Here is a 21,966-nt window from a genome sequence, read left to right as displayed (position 1 = left end):
ATCCAATGCCCTGCCATACGGGAACTCACAATCAAAGCACCTCCGGCAGAAATAATTCCTAAACAGTATAGAAAATAACAAAAGATTTGCACACTTGCAACCCTCCCCATTACGTATGTGTAAACAGCCCACAAGAAGGGTACATGACAGCTCTAAAATACTGATGTTCCTGCAGCTTTAAAGATTGTGCTGAAGATGGGATTTTGGCAAATGTAGATGCATGACAAGCTTCACCTGCTAAAACCTCCACTTCTACAGAAGCATGCCCTCTTTTGTACTTCGTTTATCAGGTGACTCCTACCAGGTGCACTGGGAAGAAACAGAGAGGTAAGCCACAGAGCACAACAACAACCACTTCTTTAATATATCCCCCCCCCCCCCAACATGGATACTCTCTGGCCTTAAGAACAACATGGCAGGTAGTAATCCAACAGATGTAGCTTTTCCATATAGGAATGGAGAAAGCTCCATCTACAGATCCCCCCCCCATTTTTTTCCAGGTTGCTTTTAAGACATAGAAGCTCTCTGGGTAAAATTGAACAAAAAGATGAAAACTTTATAATGTAGTTACCTATGAAACGCATTTCCTCATGGAAGCACTTTTTGAGAAGAAACAGCAGGCAAGACTGGCTGTGCCATTAGACAGAATGGGTGAACTACTCTGGACAGAACATTTTAGAAAATAATATTAGATGAGGAGGAGGAGGAGGAGGAGGAGGAGGAGGAGGTCAAGTCCCCCAACATCTAGGTTATAGACATAAAACCCTCTTAGCATTATAGGGAGGCACATAAATTTGATTTTAATTACATTGTTACTGTAGGAAATGGGTGTCCCTTATTCTTGCTCATTATAGCACTCCTGTGTCCTCAATCTATTTGCAAAAGGGAGATTGTGAACTCTAAAGACAGACCAGGGACCTGACTTTTGGCTTATTTGTGAAGGAGCCAGTGTGGTGGAGTGGTTCGATGATGATGATGATTTATATCCTGCCTTCTTCCCAGTACTTGGGTTTGAGTGCTGAACTCTGACTCTGGAAATCGCAGCCATGTAAACCCTCTGGGTGACTTTGGGCAAGTCACACTCTCTCAACCGCAGAGGATGGCAATTGCTAACCCCCTCAAGAAACTTGCCCAAAAACCCCCCCATGATGGCCTTAGGATCAGCATAAATCAGAAACCACTTGAAGGCACATAACAACAAACAGCAACAATTGTGAATCTTGAGGTGTGACTGATACAGCCCTCCAGATGTTGTTAGGCTGATACCCTCAGCATCTGTCATCATTGGTTCTAAGCTAAAAAACATCTGAAGGGTTACAGCTGCTCACCGTTCCCTGCCTTGTGCCCTTCTTAGAGCCTCTACATGAAGGCTGCCTTTGGAAAGGGTTCAGAGACTGTAGCTGATCCAGAAAGTAGCAACCAGGCTGCTAAGCAAAAGCTTTGACCGTTTTACTAGCTGTCACACTTCATCCCACCTCAGTTAAAAGAGATCTGGGGCCGGCTTGAGGACCTTCTCATCTATGAAGCCGCAACTGTGCTCTGTTTAGCCCCTGGAAGCCTAATGTTTGTTTTTCCCATCTGATCCACACTGGCTAGAAACATGTATTACATATATGTGTGTGTTGGGTGCCTTGAAGTCATTTTCCAACTTAGGGCAACCATAAGGTGAACCTTTCATGAGGTTTTCTTGGCAAGATTTGTTCAGAGGAGGTTTGCCATTGCCTTCCCTTGAGACTGAGAGCATGTGACTTGGCCAAGGTCACCCAGTGGGTTTCATGGCCAAGCTGGGAACCAAACCCTGGTCTCCTGAGTCATAGTCCAACATTGAAACCACTACACCACATTGGCTGCCAGATGTGTGTGTAGCCAAAATTGTGGAAGGCACATGACTTCACTAGATGTCTCCTGCATCTTTAGAAATTGTGAGAAGGAATGTCAGCATGTGTGGGTTTTATAATAAGCTACACTTGCTGAAATTCATAAGAATTAAAGGTGCAAAACACATGTTATCATCCCTTGCATCTGTGGAACACAATCCTTAGAGAGGTTCAACTGTTTATCTCCCTCCTGGCATTTCAGCAGGCAAAAAAACCAAAAGGCCTTTGGAGTTGTAATTGGATTTCTTGTTTATACAAATCTGTTTGGATCAGGAATTGTGTTGGCCTCCAGCTGATGTTGGATTGCAACTCCCAGCAGCCCTATTCAACCCAGGCTGAATCAGCAATCCAGAATTAATGCAGTTTGATAACACTTTAATTGCTGTGGTTCAGTGCTGTGGAATTCTGGGGATTGCAGTTTTATGAAATATTTAGCCTTCTTGGTCAGAAAAGGAAACCTCTGACAGGAAACCTCAAATGACCACAACAAACCTCGAATCTCAGGATTCCATAGGAATGAGCCATGACTGTTAAAGTGGTGTCAAACCACATTATTTCTACAGTGCAGATTCAGCCACACTCAGTGATAAGGAATGCTAGATTTTGCAGTCTAATACAGGACATGCATCCTGGTACAATCACTGTTTACTGTTTTATTCTGCAGCTTAACTTAATTTTCAAATAATGGAAGACACTCCTTTGACTGGAATGGGTTTAATCACTACTGAGATCTGGTCTGTGTCCAAGAATCATGCAAAAAGCACAGAACAACTAGCCCCACCTTTAGCTACCAAATGCTGCTGCATTGTTGTCCTCAATTTCTTCATGAATTAGAGGCAGAAGGTAAAATCATAGAATCATAGAGTTGGAAGAGACCGCAAGGGCCATCCAGACTCCAGTCCAACCCCTTGCCATGCAGAAAATGAAAGCATCCCCAACCGATGGCCACAAAGCCTCTGCTTAAAGACCTCCAGGGAAGGAGACTCCACTACCCTCCGAGGAAGGAGTGTGTTCCCTTGTCGAACAGCCCTTACTGTCAGTTCCTCATAATGTTGAGGTGGAATCTCTTTTCCATTGCTCCGGGTCCTGTTCTCTAGAGCAGCAGAAAACAAGCTAGCTCACCCCTTAATATGACATTCCTTCAAGTTTTTAAACAGAGCTATCATATCACCCCTCAACCTTCTCTTCTCCAGGCTAAACATCCCCAACTCCCTAGGTCTTTCCTCATAGGGCATGGTTTCCAGACCCTTCACCATTTTAGTCACCCTCGTTTGGACACGCTCCAGTTTCTCAACATCCTTTTTAAATTGTGGTACCCAGAACTGGACACAATATTCCAGGTGGGGCCTGACCAGAGCAGAATAGAGTGGCACTATTACTTCCCTTGATCTAGACACTATACTTCTATTGATGCAGCCTAAAATCGCATTGGCCTTGTTAGCTGCCACATTACACTGTTGACTCATGTTGAACTTGTGGTCTACTTGGACTCCCAGATCCCTTTCACACGTAGTCTCATTCAGCCAGGTGTCCCCCATCCTATATCTGTTCATTTCATTTTTCCACCCTAAGTGCAGTACCTTACATTTCTCTGTGTTGAAATTCATTTTGTTAGCTTTGCCCAGCCTTCTAATCTATTAAGGTCATTCTGATGTTTGATCCTGTCCTCAAGGGTATTAGCTACTTCTTCTATTTTGGTGTCTTCTGCAAATTTGATACATATGTCCCCAATTCTATCATCCAATTTGGTATGCCCAAATCATGGAGATATTTAGGGTGGGCTAGTGGTTGGATAATCCTTATTCTTAAGAGCTGTTCTAGATGTTTCAGTTGCTGCAGGGAACACTGGTGTTGCCCCTGTGTTTATCATAACAACCACAGTGTATCAACTAGGGTGAGAATCATATTGTTAGACTGCAATACCCAGTAGCTCTAGCAGATGTAGCTAATGTTGTGGAATACTGGGAATTGCTATCCATCAATTTCCAAATAGCTACATGATTTCTGCTATTTGTCTTTAGACACAGTTACCTGATGAAATAGACTAGATTGCTTTAAAGTTCATGCTAGAAATTTAATTTTCTCTGTCTCAGTTATTCCTTTATACCTTTTTGTACTCTCACAGCTATGTCTTTGAATACTACATATTGGTGTGGGGAAAATGCAGCACCAGATGATGCTGAACTGCAGTTCCTATCAGCCCTAGCCAGCATAGCCAAGGAGGATAAATGCTGGAATTTGAGTCCAGCAAGCCTTATTCTACATTAAATGAGGGCCAGTGTGGCTTAGTGGTGTGTGTTGTATTAGGGCTCAGGAGACTAGCATTTGTATCCCCATTTGGCCATGGAAACCCTCTGGTTGACCTTGGGCAAGTCACACTCTTGCAGCCTCAAAAAGTGGCAATGGCAAACCTCCTCTGAACAAATTTTGCCAAGAAAACCTTAGGATATGGTCGCTCTGACTTATGAGTCAACTTGAAGGCCCATAACTGTAGAGAAATCAGACAAGGCCAGCCATTTAGTATGAACAGTTTAATTGATCTTGATTAACTGAATTGACACTTGGCCAAATTAACTGACCGTTTGAACCATACAAGTCTTGTACTTTTAAAGGCAGGAAACAAGGTAGGGGAAAATACAGGATCATTAATTATTGCATGATTGGTTAATCCTCAACCTTTGGATCTGGGTGCAGGTAATAGCTAACTTTAGTAATTAACTAAAAGAATGGGCAGATTATTTCTGTGGAGGATATCACACGGGACGGGAGGCTCTCGATTTCGAAAGAGAAGATAGTGAGGTCAGTTCGAAAATTCACACAATTACGTGATTACTTATCACACCTTAAATTCGCTGAAATGGCCTTCCTGAACTCAACCCAGATTCTGTGCAATGTAAGCCATCACATCGGTGGGTTCTTAATTGCGAATTGGCACCCTTGCACATGCTCAGTGAGACTCCAGATGACTGGAGCATAGCATATTTAGGCGAGTGAGAGAGAGGAACCAAGGAACCCCACAATTTACAAAAGAGATGGGGGGGGGGCGGGAAGAATGGTTGAAAGAACATGCGCTTTTCACGTTAAAACGAGCATATATTCACTTTTGTCATGTTAAAACGTGAATATAATGGTTATCCAATAGCTCCGGGTCCATTACCAGGCAGCAGGCCCCCCCCCCAGCAATGCTGAAGGACAAGCGGAAGCAAAATTGAAGCGGAATTGCAGCGAGGCTTCATGGCAACCCCCACTTCCAGATTTGGGGAACCAGGACCAAAGGAGACATGCACATCACACCAAACAACAGCGCACTGAATGCAAAGTTGCCTAGGAACAGAGTTTGTGACTTCGCTAGTTCACCGAATTTACTTAAGTGTGGATTGACACATGATTGCGTTCGGAGTGTGTTCAGACTGGTCGGTAGAGATTCTTCTGCTTAAACTGATAGGCAAACGGCCCCTGACATGTTTGCATGGGTGCGTAGAATGCCTCTGGTTAATTAGGAAGAATTTCTCCTACACATAACAACAACCCTATATGGATGCACAAACATCTTTAAGCACTATATGTGTCTTGATCCAATTTCTGGGAGAAAGCTAGGATAGAAATCCATTAATAAATCAACCCAGGTCCAGTCAAGTTTTCCAAGAAGTGTACTGGTGTTTAATGATTTCTATGTTAGATTCCCAAGATATAGCAATGTTAGTCTGTAGAATCAGAATGTAGTGAGATCTTGTAGCACCTTTGAGACTAAAAAAAAAGAAGTTGGCAGCATGAGCTTTTCTAAACTTACATCTACTTTCTCAGATGCATTTGGAAGGATGTCTATTTCCTCAGATACAATTCCCCAAAGGAAGTAGACTTAAATCTATGAAAGCTCATGCTGCCAATTTCTCTCTTTCAGTTAGTCTCAAAGGTGCTACAAGATTTTTGTGTTGTCACTGAGGTTCCTGTTGCCTCTCTGATGTGGAAAACACAAGTGAAATACAAAGTGTCACTATAGAAAATAATAGATGGAGCTGCACCCCCCTTTTAAAAAGATAAAACAACAAGTTTTATATGGCATAAAGTTTTATATCACATAAACTTCTGTTGGCTACAGCTTAATTCAGTGAGCCAAGTGAAACTTGGTAGCCTTGAAGGTGTTGCTCTGTTGTTGTTGTTTTTTGCAGCAGGTTAATCTGTTCCAAGCCTCCCATACTATTCATTTGGCCATCCTGCTTGGTGGGGACTAGTTCAGATCTGGCTCCAATTTAATTTGAGGGGAGGCAGTGGGAGTGTTCAAAGTGTCTTGAGGCACTTTATAAACTAATGGATCCAGGAACTTTTGTAGTCTCTCTACTCAGACACATGTAGCATGATGAATTAGGCTTAGGTCCATGCTAGTCTTCCCCAATCTGGGCCCCTTTGCACACTGCACAATTGTACTAGTAGAATTCCATGTTAACTGCTGGGGCAACATTCTTTGGGATCCTGGGATTTGCAGTTTCATAGAATTGGAAGAGACCCCTAAGGGCCATCCATGCAGGGACATGCAACCAAAGCACCCCTTGGGACAGATGGCCATTTAGCCTCTGTTTAAATAAGTGAGAAAGCATGGCTTAATGTGAAAATGTACAGTGTGAACAATAACCCCAAAGCATCAGTATAATCGTATCCTTGCCTGCCATTCCACAGGTCAAAAAAATAATCCTGGGCTGGAGTGTGTCCAAAGGAGGGTGACTAAAATGTTGAAAGGTCTGGAAACCATTCCCTATGAAGAGTGACTTAGGGAGCTGGGGATGTTTAGCCTGGAGAGGAGACGGTTAAGAGGTGATATGATTAGCCCTGTTTAAATATTTGAAGGAGTGTCATATTGAGGAGGTGCAAGCTTGTTTTCTGCTGCTCCAGATAATAGAACCTGGAACATTGAATACAAGCTCCAGGAAATGAGATTCCACCTCAACATTAGGAGGAACCTCCTGACAGTAAGAGCTGTTTGAGAGTGGAACACACTGCTTTGGAGAGCGATGGAGTCTTCTTCTATGGAGGTCTTTAAGGAGCCATTTGTCAGGGATGCTTTGATTGTGAGTTCCTGCATGGCAGAATGGAGTTGGACTGGATGGCCCTTAGGGTCTCTTCCAACTCTAGGATTCTATGATTCTGAGACTCCACCACCCTCCAAGGAAGTGTCTTCCACTGTTGAACAGCTCTTACTGCCAAGAAGCTTGGAGCTCTGGTGCCACCACAAACCCCCCATGCCCAGAACTCCATAGCATGGAACCATGGCAGCCAAAGTGTTCTCAAAATGGATTATAGCTGCAGTGTGGATGTCATGGGAAGAGTGGCTTCGGAGCTCCCTAGGAACCATCTCCTGGGAGACTTTTTGAAAGTGAAGGCAGGTTGGCCTGGGCCTGGCATTATTTGTGCTCCCTCCAGATCTAGTACACTTGGCAGGAGCAGCAAGTGTCTCAAAGCATCAGCAGTGGCCTGGAAAGGGGACCACGTGTTGCAGCCCTGTTGTTGCCCTGGCATTTCTCTTGGCATTTGAATGGCTTTAATTCCAGCATTCTCCTTGTACTTTTTGTAGATCCTTTCTGGCTTCAGGACCTCTTTTGGTTGGGGGGCAATCCAGGTCAGCTGTCTAAAGCCCTGAGGGGCGTGGACTGGAGAGGGAGCTGGCCATGCCCAAAGATGCCAACGCCCGCCCTCCTGGTATCTCTCTCCTCTCTGGAGCCTCAGCTGTCGGGGAAACACCCTTCAAGGGAGGGAAGGAGGGAGGCAGAAAGTGAGCCCCTCTGGGCGGAGCAGGCAGTGTGTTTCTGCCTTGTTTTGCTGGCTGCCAGTCTTGGGCAGAAGCCCTGGCTTGCAAAGGATGGGCAACGAGACAGCCAAGGGCATCGAGGAGGACTATGGCTACGATGGGTAAGTCAGAGAAGGAAGGAAGGGGGCATCCCTAGACAAAGAGATCTAGTAGTACCAGGGGGAGCAGACATCCTCCTTTTCCAGGACCTGTCCTCCACTCCAGCCTTCTGCTCCAGGAGGCATTGCAAAAAGTCCTCCACTTGCATGCATGCCTTTTAATCTCTGCTTTGGAGCTTGGATGTCCTCATATCCTCCCATGATTTTGTTTATCCTCTCTTTAAAAGTCCTCCATTTTGTGCTCCCTTGGCAGCGAGGGGCAGATCTAGCTTTAGGCTGCATCCTCACTGCAGAAATAACCCGGTTTGACCCTGCTTTAACTGCCAGGGCTCCATGGGAGGGAATTCACAAGGCTTCTTCTGTTGGTTCCTTTTCTTTGCCTGCAGAGATGGAGCAGCAGTTTGGGATAAGGAACTTCTTCTTGTTGTCCAGAGGGGGTTTCGGGGTTTTTTTTTGGCCATAGCCATCCTCTGAGGCTGAGAGAGTGTGACTCGCCCAAGGTCACTCAGTAGGTTTCCATGGCCAAACAGGGATTTGAACCCTGGTCTTCCAGCATCCTAGACCAGTGCTCAAACCACTGCGCCACACTGGCCTCCAGATTGGTGGCTAGCCCAAAGTGTATTTCAAGCCAGAGAAGTCCACTTACTGTGCTACATTGGCAAGGCAAGAGGACAGTGCCACCCTTTTTTGGATGGCCCTGTGTCAAAGGATTTGGACCAGGCATGGGGCAGGAAAGGCTGAACAGGCGGCCAACCAGACTTTCAGGATTGTGTGTTTGGGGAAAAGATATGTGAAAGCCCCTTGTATGAAATTCATATCTGGGGTTGTCTTGCAGGACGGGGATTCCCAAGCTGCCTGACATGGAGAACTGGCAATTGTTCTCAAACCCCACATGTGTCTTCAAGTCACTTCCTATGGCAACCTATCCTGGGGTTTTCTTGGCAAGTTTTGTTCAGAGGGAGTTTGCCTTTGCCTTCCCCTGGGGCTGAGAGTGTGTGACTTGCCCCAGGTCACCCAGTGGCTTTCATGTCCAAGCTGGGAATCAAACCCAGGTCTCCAGGGTCAACACGCAAGCCATGCTGTACCCATGCCATGTTGGTGTCCACTGAGTACAGTGTCCTCTTTCTTTCCTGGAAACTCCTAAAGGACCAGCAACCACTTCCTCAGGGAATGGGACCAGACCATGGACCAACACTGAGTAGTAGTGTTGTAGGAGGCAACTCCTGTTGGCAAGGAGGAAGAGGAGCAAGGAACTGTTATGTGACAGAGCATAGGACTCTGGAGATCAGGGTTCGAACCTCAGTTTGGCCATAGAAACCCACTGTGTGACCTTGGGCAAGTCAGACATTCTCAGTCTCAGAGGATGGCAATGGCAACCACCCTCTGAAGAAAGCTGCAAAGAAAACCCCATGATAGGTTCACCTTAGGGTCGCCATAAGGCAGAAATGACTTGAAGGCACACAACAACAACAAGCCCCTAAATAAACTTGAGCATGAGACAGCATGAGACTGTTCTTGAGGGCAACAGTTCTCAACTTCTAGAAGTTTTGTAATTCAGTTCCCAGAATCCTGACCATTGACTATGTTGGCTGTGGCTTCTGAGAAGTAAAGTGTAAAACATCAAGAGGGCCACTGCTCTGAGAGATCTTCTAGCATCATATTCAGGCCAGGTCATTGCTTTTACACATGTTGCTCATGATGTCCCTATGTCAAACCAGTGCTAAGGCCTATGAAATTTTTTTGCATTTGCAAACGTGCCATTTGCAAAAGTTGAGCTATACATGTTCGTCTGTGCTATCTTGATGGTTCAGAGCATGTAACAAACTCTATTGTTCCAGACAGAATGAAATTAAACTGAATTCAAGGAAACTTGTTTTATCTTTCCAAATCTAACTCCTGAATCAATCAGGTCTTGGAGCCTTTCAGAAGGCCGTTTGCTTCCATACTCAAATTAATTTTCAGGACCAATTTGATGGCAAACCATGATTTCCCTAGGAAAATGAGAAGATGGAATGGAGTTGTTAGGACAGCTTATTAGAGCTTGTTTGGGATATCTGTATCAGGAAACATTGGCTGCACCCACACTGCAGAAATAATCCAGTTTGACACACACTTTAACTGCCATGGCTCGAGGCCATGGAATTCTGGGAACTGTAGTTTTGTGAGACATTTAGCATTCTCTGTCTGAGAGCTCTGGTGTCACAACAAACTACAGTTCCCAGAATTCCATAGCATGGAGCCATGGCAGTTAAAAGTGGAGTCAAACTGTATTATTTCTGCAGTGTGGATGCAGCCATAGGAAAAGGTTGTTTTCTAGGAAAGCTAGGGTTTATGATTATATCTTAAAAACTGGATTGTACTAAGCAAGGACTTAGTACTGATGCTGTTTTTCAGACCACCAGGATATAGTTAATGTTTGAAAGTATCATATTCATTAGCAGCTGATCTTTACTTAGCGGCAATATTATATTACATTATATTATGGTATATACAATAGTTGCCTTTTGTTCATTTTACAGTTGGGTTATTATTTATTTTGTAATTATATTTAGGAATTCTTTGCATAGATTGAAATGTTTGGGACCAGAAGTGTTTTGAATTTTCAATTATTTTATTTTTTTGGATTTTGGCGTTTTTGCATAACCATAATGAAATATCTTGAAAATAGGGCAAGGGTACACATGAAATTCAATTATTTTGAGATACAATGCATACATAGCCTGAAGTCAATTTTATACACAATATTTTAAAATAAATTTGTGCATGAAACATAGTTTGTACACACTGAACCTTCAGAAAGCATTTGAGCCACTATGTGGACAGTTTTGGATCATGACATTTTGGATATTGGTTACTCAACCTATATTTTTGTAAAGAATTCGTTTTGCTTATATTCTACATGATTCTGTACAGAAAGGCAGGATATCAATTATAAAAATAATAATTTATCAAAATATCGATTTAAAAAAAAATTGCTACCAACATCCAGCTTGAAGATTTAGAATTTAAATTAATTTGTTCATATATTATACAATATTGTTCAATTTGTTCATATGGTTAATATACACTAGCCAGTGGTTTCTTACAGAATCAAAGGATGAAAAAGAAATAAAAAGAAATGACGGTACCATTTGTAGACATAATAGTTTTATATCCTTCCATTTCATTATTCTAATGATTAAATTAGACACTCATCTTAAAAGGCCAGAGTCCAGACAAAATGCGATTTACTGATGTTCAAGCAGAAAACATTAATTGCATAGTAATGAAATCAAGTTCATTAATGAATACTGTATCTCTTTCTAAATGGCTGAATGAGCAGAGAATGGTACAAACACATGTTCTTAAGCTACTATATTACCCTCAGATATTTCAACTATATTGTATTTGATATAGTTTATAAGCTGCTTTGAGTCCTGGCTTTGAGAAAAAAACATCAATTAAGTTGATGGTGATACAGGTTGAGTCTCCCCTATCCAAAATGCTTGGGACCAGAAGTGCTTGGGATTTCAGATTATTCTTACTATTCTTATTATTACTATTTTGGTTTTGGAATATTTGCATATACATAATGAAATATCTTGGAGATGGGACCCAAGTCTAAACATCTCATTCATTTATGTTCTGGATGCATCTTATACACATAACCTGAAGGTAATTTTTTTGTGCATGAAACAAATGTACATTATGGGCCCGAACAGACAGGCCAAAATAAAGCTGCTTTGGGTCACTTTGGAGGTATGCTGTTGAAATGATGCATATATCCTAAGAGGTCAGAAGCCATGCCAAAGCCACTCTGGACTGGAGTACAGTTTTAGCGCAGCTTCTGGCCTTTTAAGATGAGTGTCTCATTTAAACAGGATACCTCCAAAGTGACCCGAAGCAGCTTTATTTTGGCCTGTCTGTTCAGGCCCTAAAACACCAGAAAGCAAAAGGTGTCACTATCTCAGTCATCCATGTGGATAATTTTGGATTTGGGGGTATTTTGGAATTCTGGATAAGGGAGACTCCTTAATTAAAGTAGTATCTGTGATAAGAATAAAAATTCAAAATATTTGGTTTTGTGGTAATTCACATGATAGTTCTGTTAAACAGGGAGAATTCCATCCAGAAATTCTTTACAGTAACCTGATATATATTTGTCAGTCCTAAAGCAAAATCCTGTTCAGTGCTGAACTCAATGGAATGTTTAATAAACTGCATGGAAGTTAGGGTCACCTTCTTTCTTTTGTTCAAGTATTTGTGTGTGGCTGTATCCCAAGCCATTATAATGAGAAGAAAAGAAACTTTCCACCAGCTGAAACCCTCGCCCCCATATTTTCTCTGATTTGGGGGCCTAAAAAATCAAAAATAAACTTTTATTGCCACCAAATATCTTTCTCGTTTTTTAGCCTTTGTGCAAATGAACTGGGGGTGGGATTTAGAAATCAAAAACATCTGGAGGAAAGATTAAAATGTCCTCTTTTCCATGCACGGCACTCTGACTTTAGACAGAGGATGTGCATTTTTTAAATCTTAACATTCATGCTAACTAGTTAGCATAGTGTTGGTTTCAAATTTTGATGCTCTGTTAAGTTTTCTGCAAAGAAACGGGTTAGTTTCTGATGAAGTGGAGTTTGCTCCATGAAACCTTGTGCCATAATAAGCCTGTTGGTCTTTAAGGAGCTCAAGGCTCTGTTATTTTTGCAGGAACAGATCAACTTGACTTCCTCCCTGGAGAGGTTGATGTTTTCTTCAGCCCTTCTGAGAGATGTGAAGACAAACATTAAGACAAACATTTTCTAAGTCAATTGAGGTGGAATAATTCCTCGTCTAATTATACATGTATTTTAACAATTTCATTATTGTCTCACCACAGTAGATCACAAGGAAACTTAAATATTTTTAAATAGCTTAATCCCAAGTGTCTTCCATTAGTTCTTTGTAGCTATTTAGATAGCAGCATTTATTTTTATGCAGCTAATACACAATAAAGTCCCCCCCCAAAGGAAAAAGCATGTTTTGTTTTCCCTTTCAAGAGGTCACCTATAAAAACACTCACTAGCCTACCATACTGTGATTTTAGGCTATCTCATTTTGTTTTGAGAATGGTTCAGTCCTTTTATGTATGTCATTTATTGCACTTAAAAAAACTAAGAGACCTGTGTTGGTTGATGGTGGTTGATGGCAGTTATTGCTATAATAGGGCAATGCCATTCTTAGGACCAGTGTAAAGGTCACAACATAAGTGTGCAAATTTTAATATCTCCAGTTTTTGCCATCAGGTTGGGAGATGCAAAAGAAGGGAGTTAGAAAAGTAAGGCGGTATCTAATATTAGACTGGATGTAGTGGCTGTGCTGCCTACCATTCCATTTAGGGTCTGTCTTAAAATGGATATTGTTGACTGAATGAATTGGTTAGTGCTGGAAGCAGCAGGAATCAGATTACTCCTATGATTCAGAGATAAAGAAGGCATGGCTGATCCGAAGTTCTAAAAACATTGGGAAGTTGGATGCATGGAATGGGGAAAAGTGACCCTGAATGTTTTTGTTGCACCCAGTCATTGAAATATACAGCTACTTTTCTGTTTGATCTGTTCAGACAGGCAGTTGTTGTTGGTAGAAAAATAAATGAATGTCAAAACACCTCTGGTGGTTTTCAAGATTCATCCCTACCTGTCCATTTGTCTCTCTAGAGTTGTGGTTTACACTTCTGTGTTTTATTCCCCTCTATTTGGTGCTTAGCATAACTTTTTACGAGAGAGATTTGCATAAAGCTATAGTTCAGTAGTTGTTTTCAAAAGAGACTACGGAGTTTGTCACATGAAGGAGATCGGGAGTTTATCTCGTGAATATCCTGGAAAAATCGTGTAATTACGCAAAATGATTTCACACAGCGTCCCACAAAACCTGTCTTTAAAGTGCCCATCTTTTTACTTTTGGGATTTCAGAGACAATGCATTTCCGATATCACTTTATTTGTGCAATTGCATGTGATAATCATCCGTGCAATTACTCGCCATGTCCACTTCATTTGCAGGATGCTTAAATGCGCTTTAATCTCTCTTTAATGTCGAAATCAGCCCCAGTGTGATAAACTCCTACAGTTGGCCCTCCACATTTACGGCTTTGACTTTTTCAGATTTGATTATTTGTGGGTTTGATTAATATGTTCTCTCGAGGAATCTCAAGAAGTCCTCCAACGCAACTTCTGCCAGAAGTTGACCATAAAGTTGTGCTGGAGGACCTACAAGTTCCTAGAGAAAGGACTTCTTTTGGCATTTGTAGGTCCTACAGCATGATTCTATGATCAACCTCTGGCAGATGTTGACCACTGAGTTGCACTGGAAGACCTGGAGATTCCTCAAGAGAGGTTCTCTTACGTAAAAAGAATAGCATTTTCTTATTTGTGGCTTTCCACATTCATGGGGGTTCTTCACTCCTAACCCCAGCAAATGTGGAGGGACCTCTAAAAATACACTCTTTTGACTCTCAAACACTGGGAGCAGGGTAAGTGGTATAACCCACTGATTTATCCCATTAAGAAAATGAGTGAAGAAAACTAGTCTAGTACTCCATCTTTTTCACAATAGGTTTGCCTTGTTGAATGGCTGGCCATACTAAACAAATGTAGTCCAGAAATGCAGTTGTGCTTCTTCTATTGATGTGTTTACTTCTCTGTGTTCCTTGCTGTACTGAATGCAAACCAAATGTTGAAGTAGTTTTCTTTGTTTGTTTTCCTGATTTCCTGAAGGTACAGTATCAATTAGTCTTTCTGTTAGCACAATCTACCACACTTCAAACCATCAGCTCCTCATAGTTAATCTTAAATCTTCCCAGTTTTTGCAGTATCAGATTGAGCTGTTATTCGTAATTTAGAAATTAAATTTTGATGTTTCCAATTTTTACTTGAGCAAAGATAGAAAGTAAAAATAATTTGCCGCATGATATGGTCATTTGGTTGATTATTTTTGTTATAAAAGCTGTAATTTGTAGGCAATAATCACATACTCTGTTACATTTAAATGATAGGTATAAACCTTATATTTAAAGCTTGGCTTTAAATATGTTTAATTTTATAGTTTTAAAATAAACTATAAAACTATAAAATAAAAAAACCTTTCTCCAAATGCCCTCCAGTGCATTGTGCAGAGAGCACTGTTTATTTTATTAACTTTTGCTGATATAAACTGTTACCTTTGTATACTTTTGAGTGAAATTTCCTTAGTTATACTTGAAATTGATGATAAAAGCTGGAGAAGTGAATACTTGTGATCAGTCATTATTCATAATAAGATATATTGGTACTATGGCATTAATTGTATGGTTCTATTGCTTCTTATACATGTTTGCTGAATTAATCAAAACCAATCAAATAATAATAATAATAATAATAATAATAATAATAAAACCCAACACCACATTTCCAGCTACTTAAAAAAGAACTGAAGTCCAAAACACACTGCAGATATAATCCAGTTTGAGACCACTTGGCACAATGCTGAGGAATTCTGAATTGTAGTTTTGTGAGACATTTAGCCTTCTCTATCAGAGAGCTTTGGTGCCACAGTAAACTACAATTCCCAGGATTCCCTAGCACTGAGCCAGAGCAGTTAAAGCAGTCTCAACGGGGATCATTTTTGCATTGTGTTTCAGACCTCAATCCAGTTCAGTTTTCAGGACCTGGAGCATCAGACTTTAAAATTTATTTGTGATCAAAAATAGTTGGAAAGAAGAATATTAATGAATTATCAGTACTGGGAAGACAGAAATGTAAAGGCATATAATTGAATACCAAAGTCAGGATCATCCAGGCCATCTACAGCATTTACAACACCTGGTTCCCAGATATCGTTCAAGTATAACTCCCATCATCCTTGCCTGGATGAATGGTATGGTGAATGGTATGATGAGAATTATAATAGAACTGAAGACCCAAGGTTGGGAACTACCAGCCTACTGATACTAATAAACCTATCTGTCTATGACACAACACTGGGGGGACTGGAAATACCCTCCAGCTTCTCATCATGAGAAGCTGAGAAGAAGACTGTGTTCCAGGTGTGGCAGCACACTGTGTTTATTGTGTATATAGGAAAAATAATAAAATTGAAGCTCTCACTCGGCCTGTTACAGACTGCCAAAATAAAGCTGCTTCGGGTCTCTTTGGAGGTATGCTATTTAAATGATCCATGGGTCCTAAGGGTCCGGAGGTCGCACCAAAGCCACACTCCACACTGTTAAATGGATCTGTAATTGGTTGACCGGCCGAACCGAAAGGGTGCTCAACAATGGCTCCTTTTCATCCTGGAGAAAAGTGACCAGTGGGGTCCCACAGGGCTCTGTCCTGGGCCCAGTGCTATTCAACATCTTTATCAATGACCTGGATGACAGAATTGGGAGCATACTTATCAAATTTGCAGATGATACCAAATTAGGGGGAATAGCTAATACCCCAGAGGACAGGATCAAGATTCAAAATGACCTGAATAGACTAGAAAGCTGGGCCAAAGCTAACAAAATGAAATTCAACACAGAGAAATGTAAGGTATTGCACTTAGGGCGGAAAAATAAAATGCACAGATATAGGATGGGTGACACCTGGCTGAATGAAACTACGTGTGAAAGGGATCTAAGAGTCCAAGTAGACCACAAGTTGAACATGAGTGAACAGTGTGATGCGGCAGCTAAAAAGGCTAATGCTATTTTAGGCTGCATCAATAGAAGTATAGTGTCTAGATCAAGAGAAGTAATAGTGCCACTGTATTCTGCTCTGGTCAGGCCCCACCTAGAATATTGTGTCCAGTTCTGGGCGCCACAATTCAGAAAGGACATTGAGAAACTGGAGCGTGTCCAAAGGAGGGCGACAAAAATGGTGAAAGGTCTGGAAATCATGCCCTATGAGGAACGACTTAGGGAGCTGGGGATGTTTAGCCTGGAGAAAAGAAGGTTAAGAGGTGATATGATCGCCCTGTTTAAATATTTGAAGGGATGTCATATTGAAGAGGGAGCAAGCTTGTTTTCTGCTGCTCCAGAGAACAGGACCCGGAACAATGGATGCAAGCTACAGGAAAGGAGATTCCACCTGAACATTAGGAGGAACTTCCTGACAGTAAGGGCTGTTCGACAGTGGAACACACTCCCTCAGAGGGTGATAGAGTCTCCTTCCTTGGAGGTCTTTAAACAGAGGCTGGATGGCCATCTGTCAGGGATGCTTTGATTTGGATTTCCTGCATGGCAGGGGGTTGGACTGGATGGCCCTAGTGGTCTCTTCCAACTCTATGATTCTATGATTCTATGATTCCATTCCTATGCAGTGGAGTGCAGCTTTGGTACAGCTTCCGGACTCTTAGGACCCATGCATCATTTAAATAGCATACCTCCAAAGAGACCCGAAGCAGCTTTATTTTGGCAGTCTGTAACAGGCCTTAGTTAGAAATTCGCAACTCCTTTGTACTCATACCCCAGATGTATCTATGAGTGCAAAGTGAGAGGGTCACGCAGATGACCTTTTGTCTCTCACACTGTGAAGACACACCCAACTAAAGGTGGTGGCAGATTTGGGTGTGCAACACTGGTACCCTGGTGAGATCAAACTCTTCTACCCAAAAAGGCTCTGATGCTGAATGTAAAGTTCAAAAAGGGGGAAGTTTAATTTAAAGAACGAAAATAAAGAGTTTTCTCCTCCCCAGCTCTAGATAAAAGATACTTTACAATTTAGCCTTTTGTAATCTTCAGGGTGTCATCTTTCTGGGTCTGATCTTGGCTTGATCTCCGCTCTCAGTGGAGCTGGTGCAGGGTCTTTCAGCTCCTGAATTCCTTTACTCACTTGCTGTTGGTAACTAAAATGGCTAAGGTGTAAGAAATGCCCTTTCCGGCTGCCTGGGCCTGTTTGCCACCAAAAGACAGCTCTCTGCCAACTCACAGCAAAGACTGCTCCAAACTAAAAAGCCTCTAGCTAAAGCAGACCATACTGGGAAAGGGCAAACCAAACCTGGAAAAATGCATGGGATCCTACAGCTCCTCCCACAACTAATACAATTAACTTTCCTACACTAAAATATTCTATGGCCTAAACCAACACGAAAGAAAATGCAGGGGAAATTCAATCAGTCCTGGCAGGACAACACACACACCCTTCTCTTTGTCTTTTGGTTTAACATACAGATGGAAGAGGAACTTCCTCCTCAATTTACAAGTGTTCATCACATTTCCTAGCTTAAGTGACAGACTCTTTGTTGTAAACACCCAGAATTCCCGTTGATTGGATTTCATATACTATTTGCTTTGATAAACAAATTAGAACAAACAGCCATCTCCGGGATAGCTCAAAGGTGTTGATGAATGGTAGACAGAGAGGATATGCTTTGATCTAACATGTTAATGTTCATCTGTTTGTTTACAAGCTGTAAAAGTGTATATGAGCCCGGCCCGGAAAAAGATTCTGTTGTCTCACTTTGGACATCTGGAATACGCACCTGCTTCTGTTGCAGAAATAAACCTTGCCTTTTCCCTACACCTTGCTCCCATTGCTTCTGCTAATTTGGACCTTCTGCTGGGGTAGATGTTGGTCTTTAATACAACATGTAATAGATGAGCACTTGATTTAAGCACTTAACATGGGGCCAGACGTGCTCTGTGGATGGTTGTTTTTAACCATGCCCTATAAGGAACGACTTAGGGAGCTGGGGATGTTTAGCCTGGAGAAAAGAAGGTTAAGAGGTGATATGATAGCCCTGTTTAAATATTTGAAAGGATGTCATATTGAAGAGGGAGCAAGCTTGTTTTCTGCTGCTCCAGAGAACAGGACCCGGAACAATGGATGCAAGCTACAGGAAAAGAGATTCCACCTGAACATTAGGAGGAACTTCCTGACAGTAAGGGCTGTTCGACAGTGGAATGCACTCCCTCGGAGGGTGATAGAGTCTCCTTCCTTGGAGGTCTTTAAACAGAGGCTGGATGGCCATCTGTCAGGGATGCTTTGATTTGGATTTCCTGCATGGCAGAATGGGGTTGGACTGGATGGCCCTAGTGGTCTCTTCCAACTCTACGATTCTATGATTCTATGATTCTATTTTGGAAAAAGCCTAGTGCTTTTTGACCTATATATATTTCAGTGGCCTTCTACAGGGGGTACCAAAAATCATAAAAATATTATAAATATCAACTTAAAATTAAAAGGAAAACACACATTTATAGAACACATAATAATAATAGCCTTCTAATTTTGTATACTGCTTAAAGCCTATTCCTATGAATATGAAATCTAACTGCAGAAATTTCTGGAGCCAAGTATTTCATTCCATCTGTTGGACAGAAAAGAAATACAATACAGTGGGCCCTCCACATTTGCTGTGGTTTAGGCCTCAGGACCCCCTCGAAAGTGGAAAACTCACAAAAACCACTAAGAAGTTAATTGAATGAGCTGAAGGCATCAGAGAACACCTATCTAGTTAACATCCATTCTAGTGAGTGTGCGTTCGTTCTGTGCTTTAGCTTTTCTCCCTACATGAGCTGGCTATTTGTTTGAATTCTTATTTGGTGATTGCCCCCTTTTTCCATTGCTTGTTTATGTCACTTTTGAGTCTTAGTTCAGTTGAAAGTTCTTTAGACATTGGAGTTTATCAAACAGGAGCAATTTCTCTTAAATTTGAATGAAAAGAAAGTGGGGCCAAAACGCATTCACTTAAAATCGCTAGTGTCATGAAATTACGTGAATACGCATTGCATTCAAACTGGCTCCCCAGTGCCCGAAAATAGCATGCCATTGCCTGAATTTGCGTGTGGCAGTCTATCACGCAATAACGTGAAACCACATGATTGCGTTCGGACTGACTTCCCATTGCCCCAATTTGTGTGTAATGGGTTTTCATGCAATAACGTTAAATCCAATGATTGCATTCAGATTGCCATCGGATTATACTTCCAATTCTCCTTGTCTAATAAACTCCATTCACTCTGATTTCTTTAGACACTTCCCATTTTTCCTCCTCATTGGAACTGTTTGAAATTGTGCCTTCAATAACTGACTTTTAAGAAACTGCCATCCCCTGTGAACCCCCTTCTCTATTAATATTCCTAACCATGAGATTTGTTGTTGTTAACCACCCTCTACTCAGTTTTGACTCATGGCGACCCTGTGGATGAGACATCTCCAAAACTCCCTATCTTCCACTGCTCTTCCCAGTATCTACAGGTTCATACCCATGACCTCCTTAATTGAGTCCATCTATCTAGCATGTGGTCTTCCTCTCTTTCTAATTCCTTCCACTTTTCCTAGCATTATTGTCTTTCCTGGTGAGTCATGTCTTCTCATGATGTGACCAAAGTATGATAGCCTCAGTTTAGTCATCTTTTCCTCCAGGGAAATTTCAGGCTTGATCTGTTCTTGGACACATCTATTTGTTCTTTTGGCTGTCCACAGTATCCTCAGCACTCTTCTCCAGGACCACATCTCAAATGAATTTATTCCCTTTTTATCCATTTTCTTAACTGTCCAGTTCTTGCAGCCATACATAGTGATGGGGAATACAATTGCTTGTATGATTCTAACTTTTAAGTTTAGTTTATCTTTAGCCTAGTACAAACTGCCGTGAAACGGCGATCTGCAGGCGCCTGTTTTTACTCCAGGTGAACGGTGCAGCCCCCAAACCGCATGCTGTCACTGGAGTAACTGATTCCTTGATGTTTCCAGGTTCTTTTCCGGGTGCCGGAGGGACGTCATGAGTGCGCCATTGGCACACTCATGATGTAAACAATGCGCAGTGACATGCAGATGCTGCCATCACTTATGTCACAATGGCGGCGCCCATATGGATGGGACACCACCATTATAGCACCACTGCACCATGCTAGGGTTCAGGACCATGCAGTTGCCGCACAGTCTCTAGCCCTAAAATCAGCACCAGCACGACGCATTTGGGCTGTCTGTTTTGGCCGTTTGTTTAGTATATCTTTGCTCTTTAGGATCTTTTCTGTTCTTTCATAGCTGCTTTCCCCATTCTTAGTCTTCTTCTGATTTCTTGACTGCAGTCCCCATTCCCATCTATGTTTAATCCAAGGTATAGGAACTCTTTTACTATTTCTATGTCCTCATTGTCTAGATTGTGCTTGTTAAGATCCTCCATGGTCATCATTTTTACTTTCTTTATGTTCAACAGTAAGCCTGCCTTTGCACTTTATTCCTTGATCTTCCTCAGCACCTGCTCTAGGGCTGCAATGTTTTCTTCTAATAGTATGGTGTCATCTATATATCTTAGACCAGGGGTAGGCAATCTTTTTCAGCCGGGGGCCGGGTTGCTGTTCCTCAGACAACTGGGGGGGGGGGGCGAAGCCAAAAAATAAATAATTACATAATTAAGTTTTTTTTAAATGTTAATATAAATGCATGTTTCCGAGGCTTCTATAGACAATTGCCCCCCAAAGGCCCCAGCGGCAATCGGTGGCAGGACCGGGCTGGGGCCGGTCCCAAGGCCTTGCCGGGCCGCATTCGGCCCGCGGGCCGCATTCAACCCGCAGGCCGCAGGTTGCCTACCCCTGTCTTAGATCATGAGATTCCTCCCAGTTATTCCCTAAATTTACTGAAATCTGCGTTCTTAAACTTTAAACTCTGCTTAGCTTCCAAGATCAAACATAATCTGGTGCCTTTAGTTCATTCAGTTGACTCCTTCCCAATACCACCTGTGTTGCCATTGTGTCTATTTTGTGCCTAATTTTATCTTTAACAATGCTGCTTGAGATGGGAGTTAGGAAGTCTTCAATGGGAAAGTCTTCTCTTGTCATACCAGAGACCACTGGATCCATGACATATTTTACTTTCAATGGCCCCTGGGGGTTTGAGGTTCAGTGATTAACCTTCATCCTGCAAATTTGGTCTGCTGTCCTCTCTTGTCATACCAGAGACCACTGGATCCATGACATATTCTAAGTGCTGGATTACAACCCTGGAAATCTGGGTTCAATTCCTAGCTTGGTCATGAAACCCCCAGGTGACCTTGGGGAAGTCACATTTTCTCAGCCTCAAGGGAAGACCTCCTCTGAACAAATCTTATCAAAAAACAAACAAACAAACCCTTACGGTTGCCATAAGTTTGAAATGACTTGAAGGCACACAACAATAAACCAACAGGTTTTTTTATGTCACAACTATTACCATAACATTCAGTAATATGCAGGAATTATGATGAATGGGTAGAATTAATACACAAAAACA

The 21,966-nt window shown here is 42.0% G+C and overlaps 1 protein-coding gene across 3 annotated transcripts in view; it reads left to right on the top strand.

Moving 5' to 3' along the window:
- The first annotated feature begins 7,617 nt into the window (after positions 1 to 7,617).
- Positions 7,618 to 21,966, top strand: part of LOC121922580 (stimulated by retinoic acid gene 6 protein-like) — a 53,825-nt gene continuing 39,476 nt past the window's right edge. For all 3 annotated transcript variants that reach the window (XM_042452190.1, XM_042452189.1, XM_042452191.1), the window contains exon 1: positions 7,618 to 7,778. In XM_042452190.1, the coding sequence (XP_042308124.1) occupies positions 7,729 to 7,778 (50 nt within the window). In that variant the 5' untranslated portion in view covers positions 7,618 to 7,728. The remainder of the gene's footprint in view (positions 7,779 to 21,966) is intronic.

Source organism: Sceloporus undulatus, chromosome 2, assembly GCF_019175285.1.
Source record: "Sceloporus undulatus isolate JIND9_A2432 ecotype Alabama chromosome 2, SceUnd_v1.1, whole genome shotgun sequence".
NCBI lineage: Eukaryota > Metazoa > Chordata > Lepidosauria > Squamata > Phrynosomatidae > Sceloporus > Sceloporus undulatus.
Note: the sequence above shows the minus strand (reverse complement) of the source record. Positions and strands in the feature narration are given on the sequence as shown.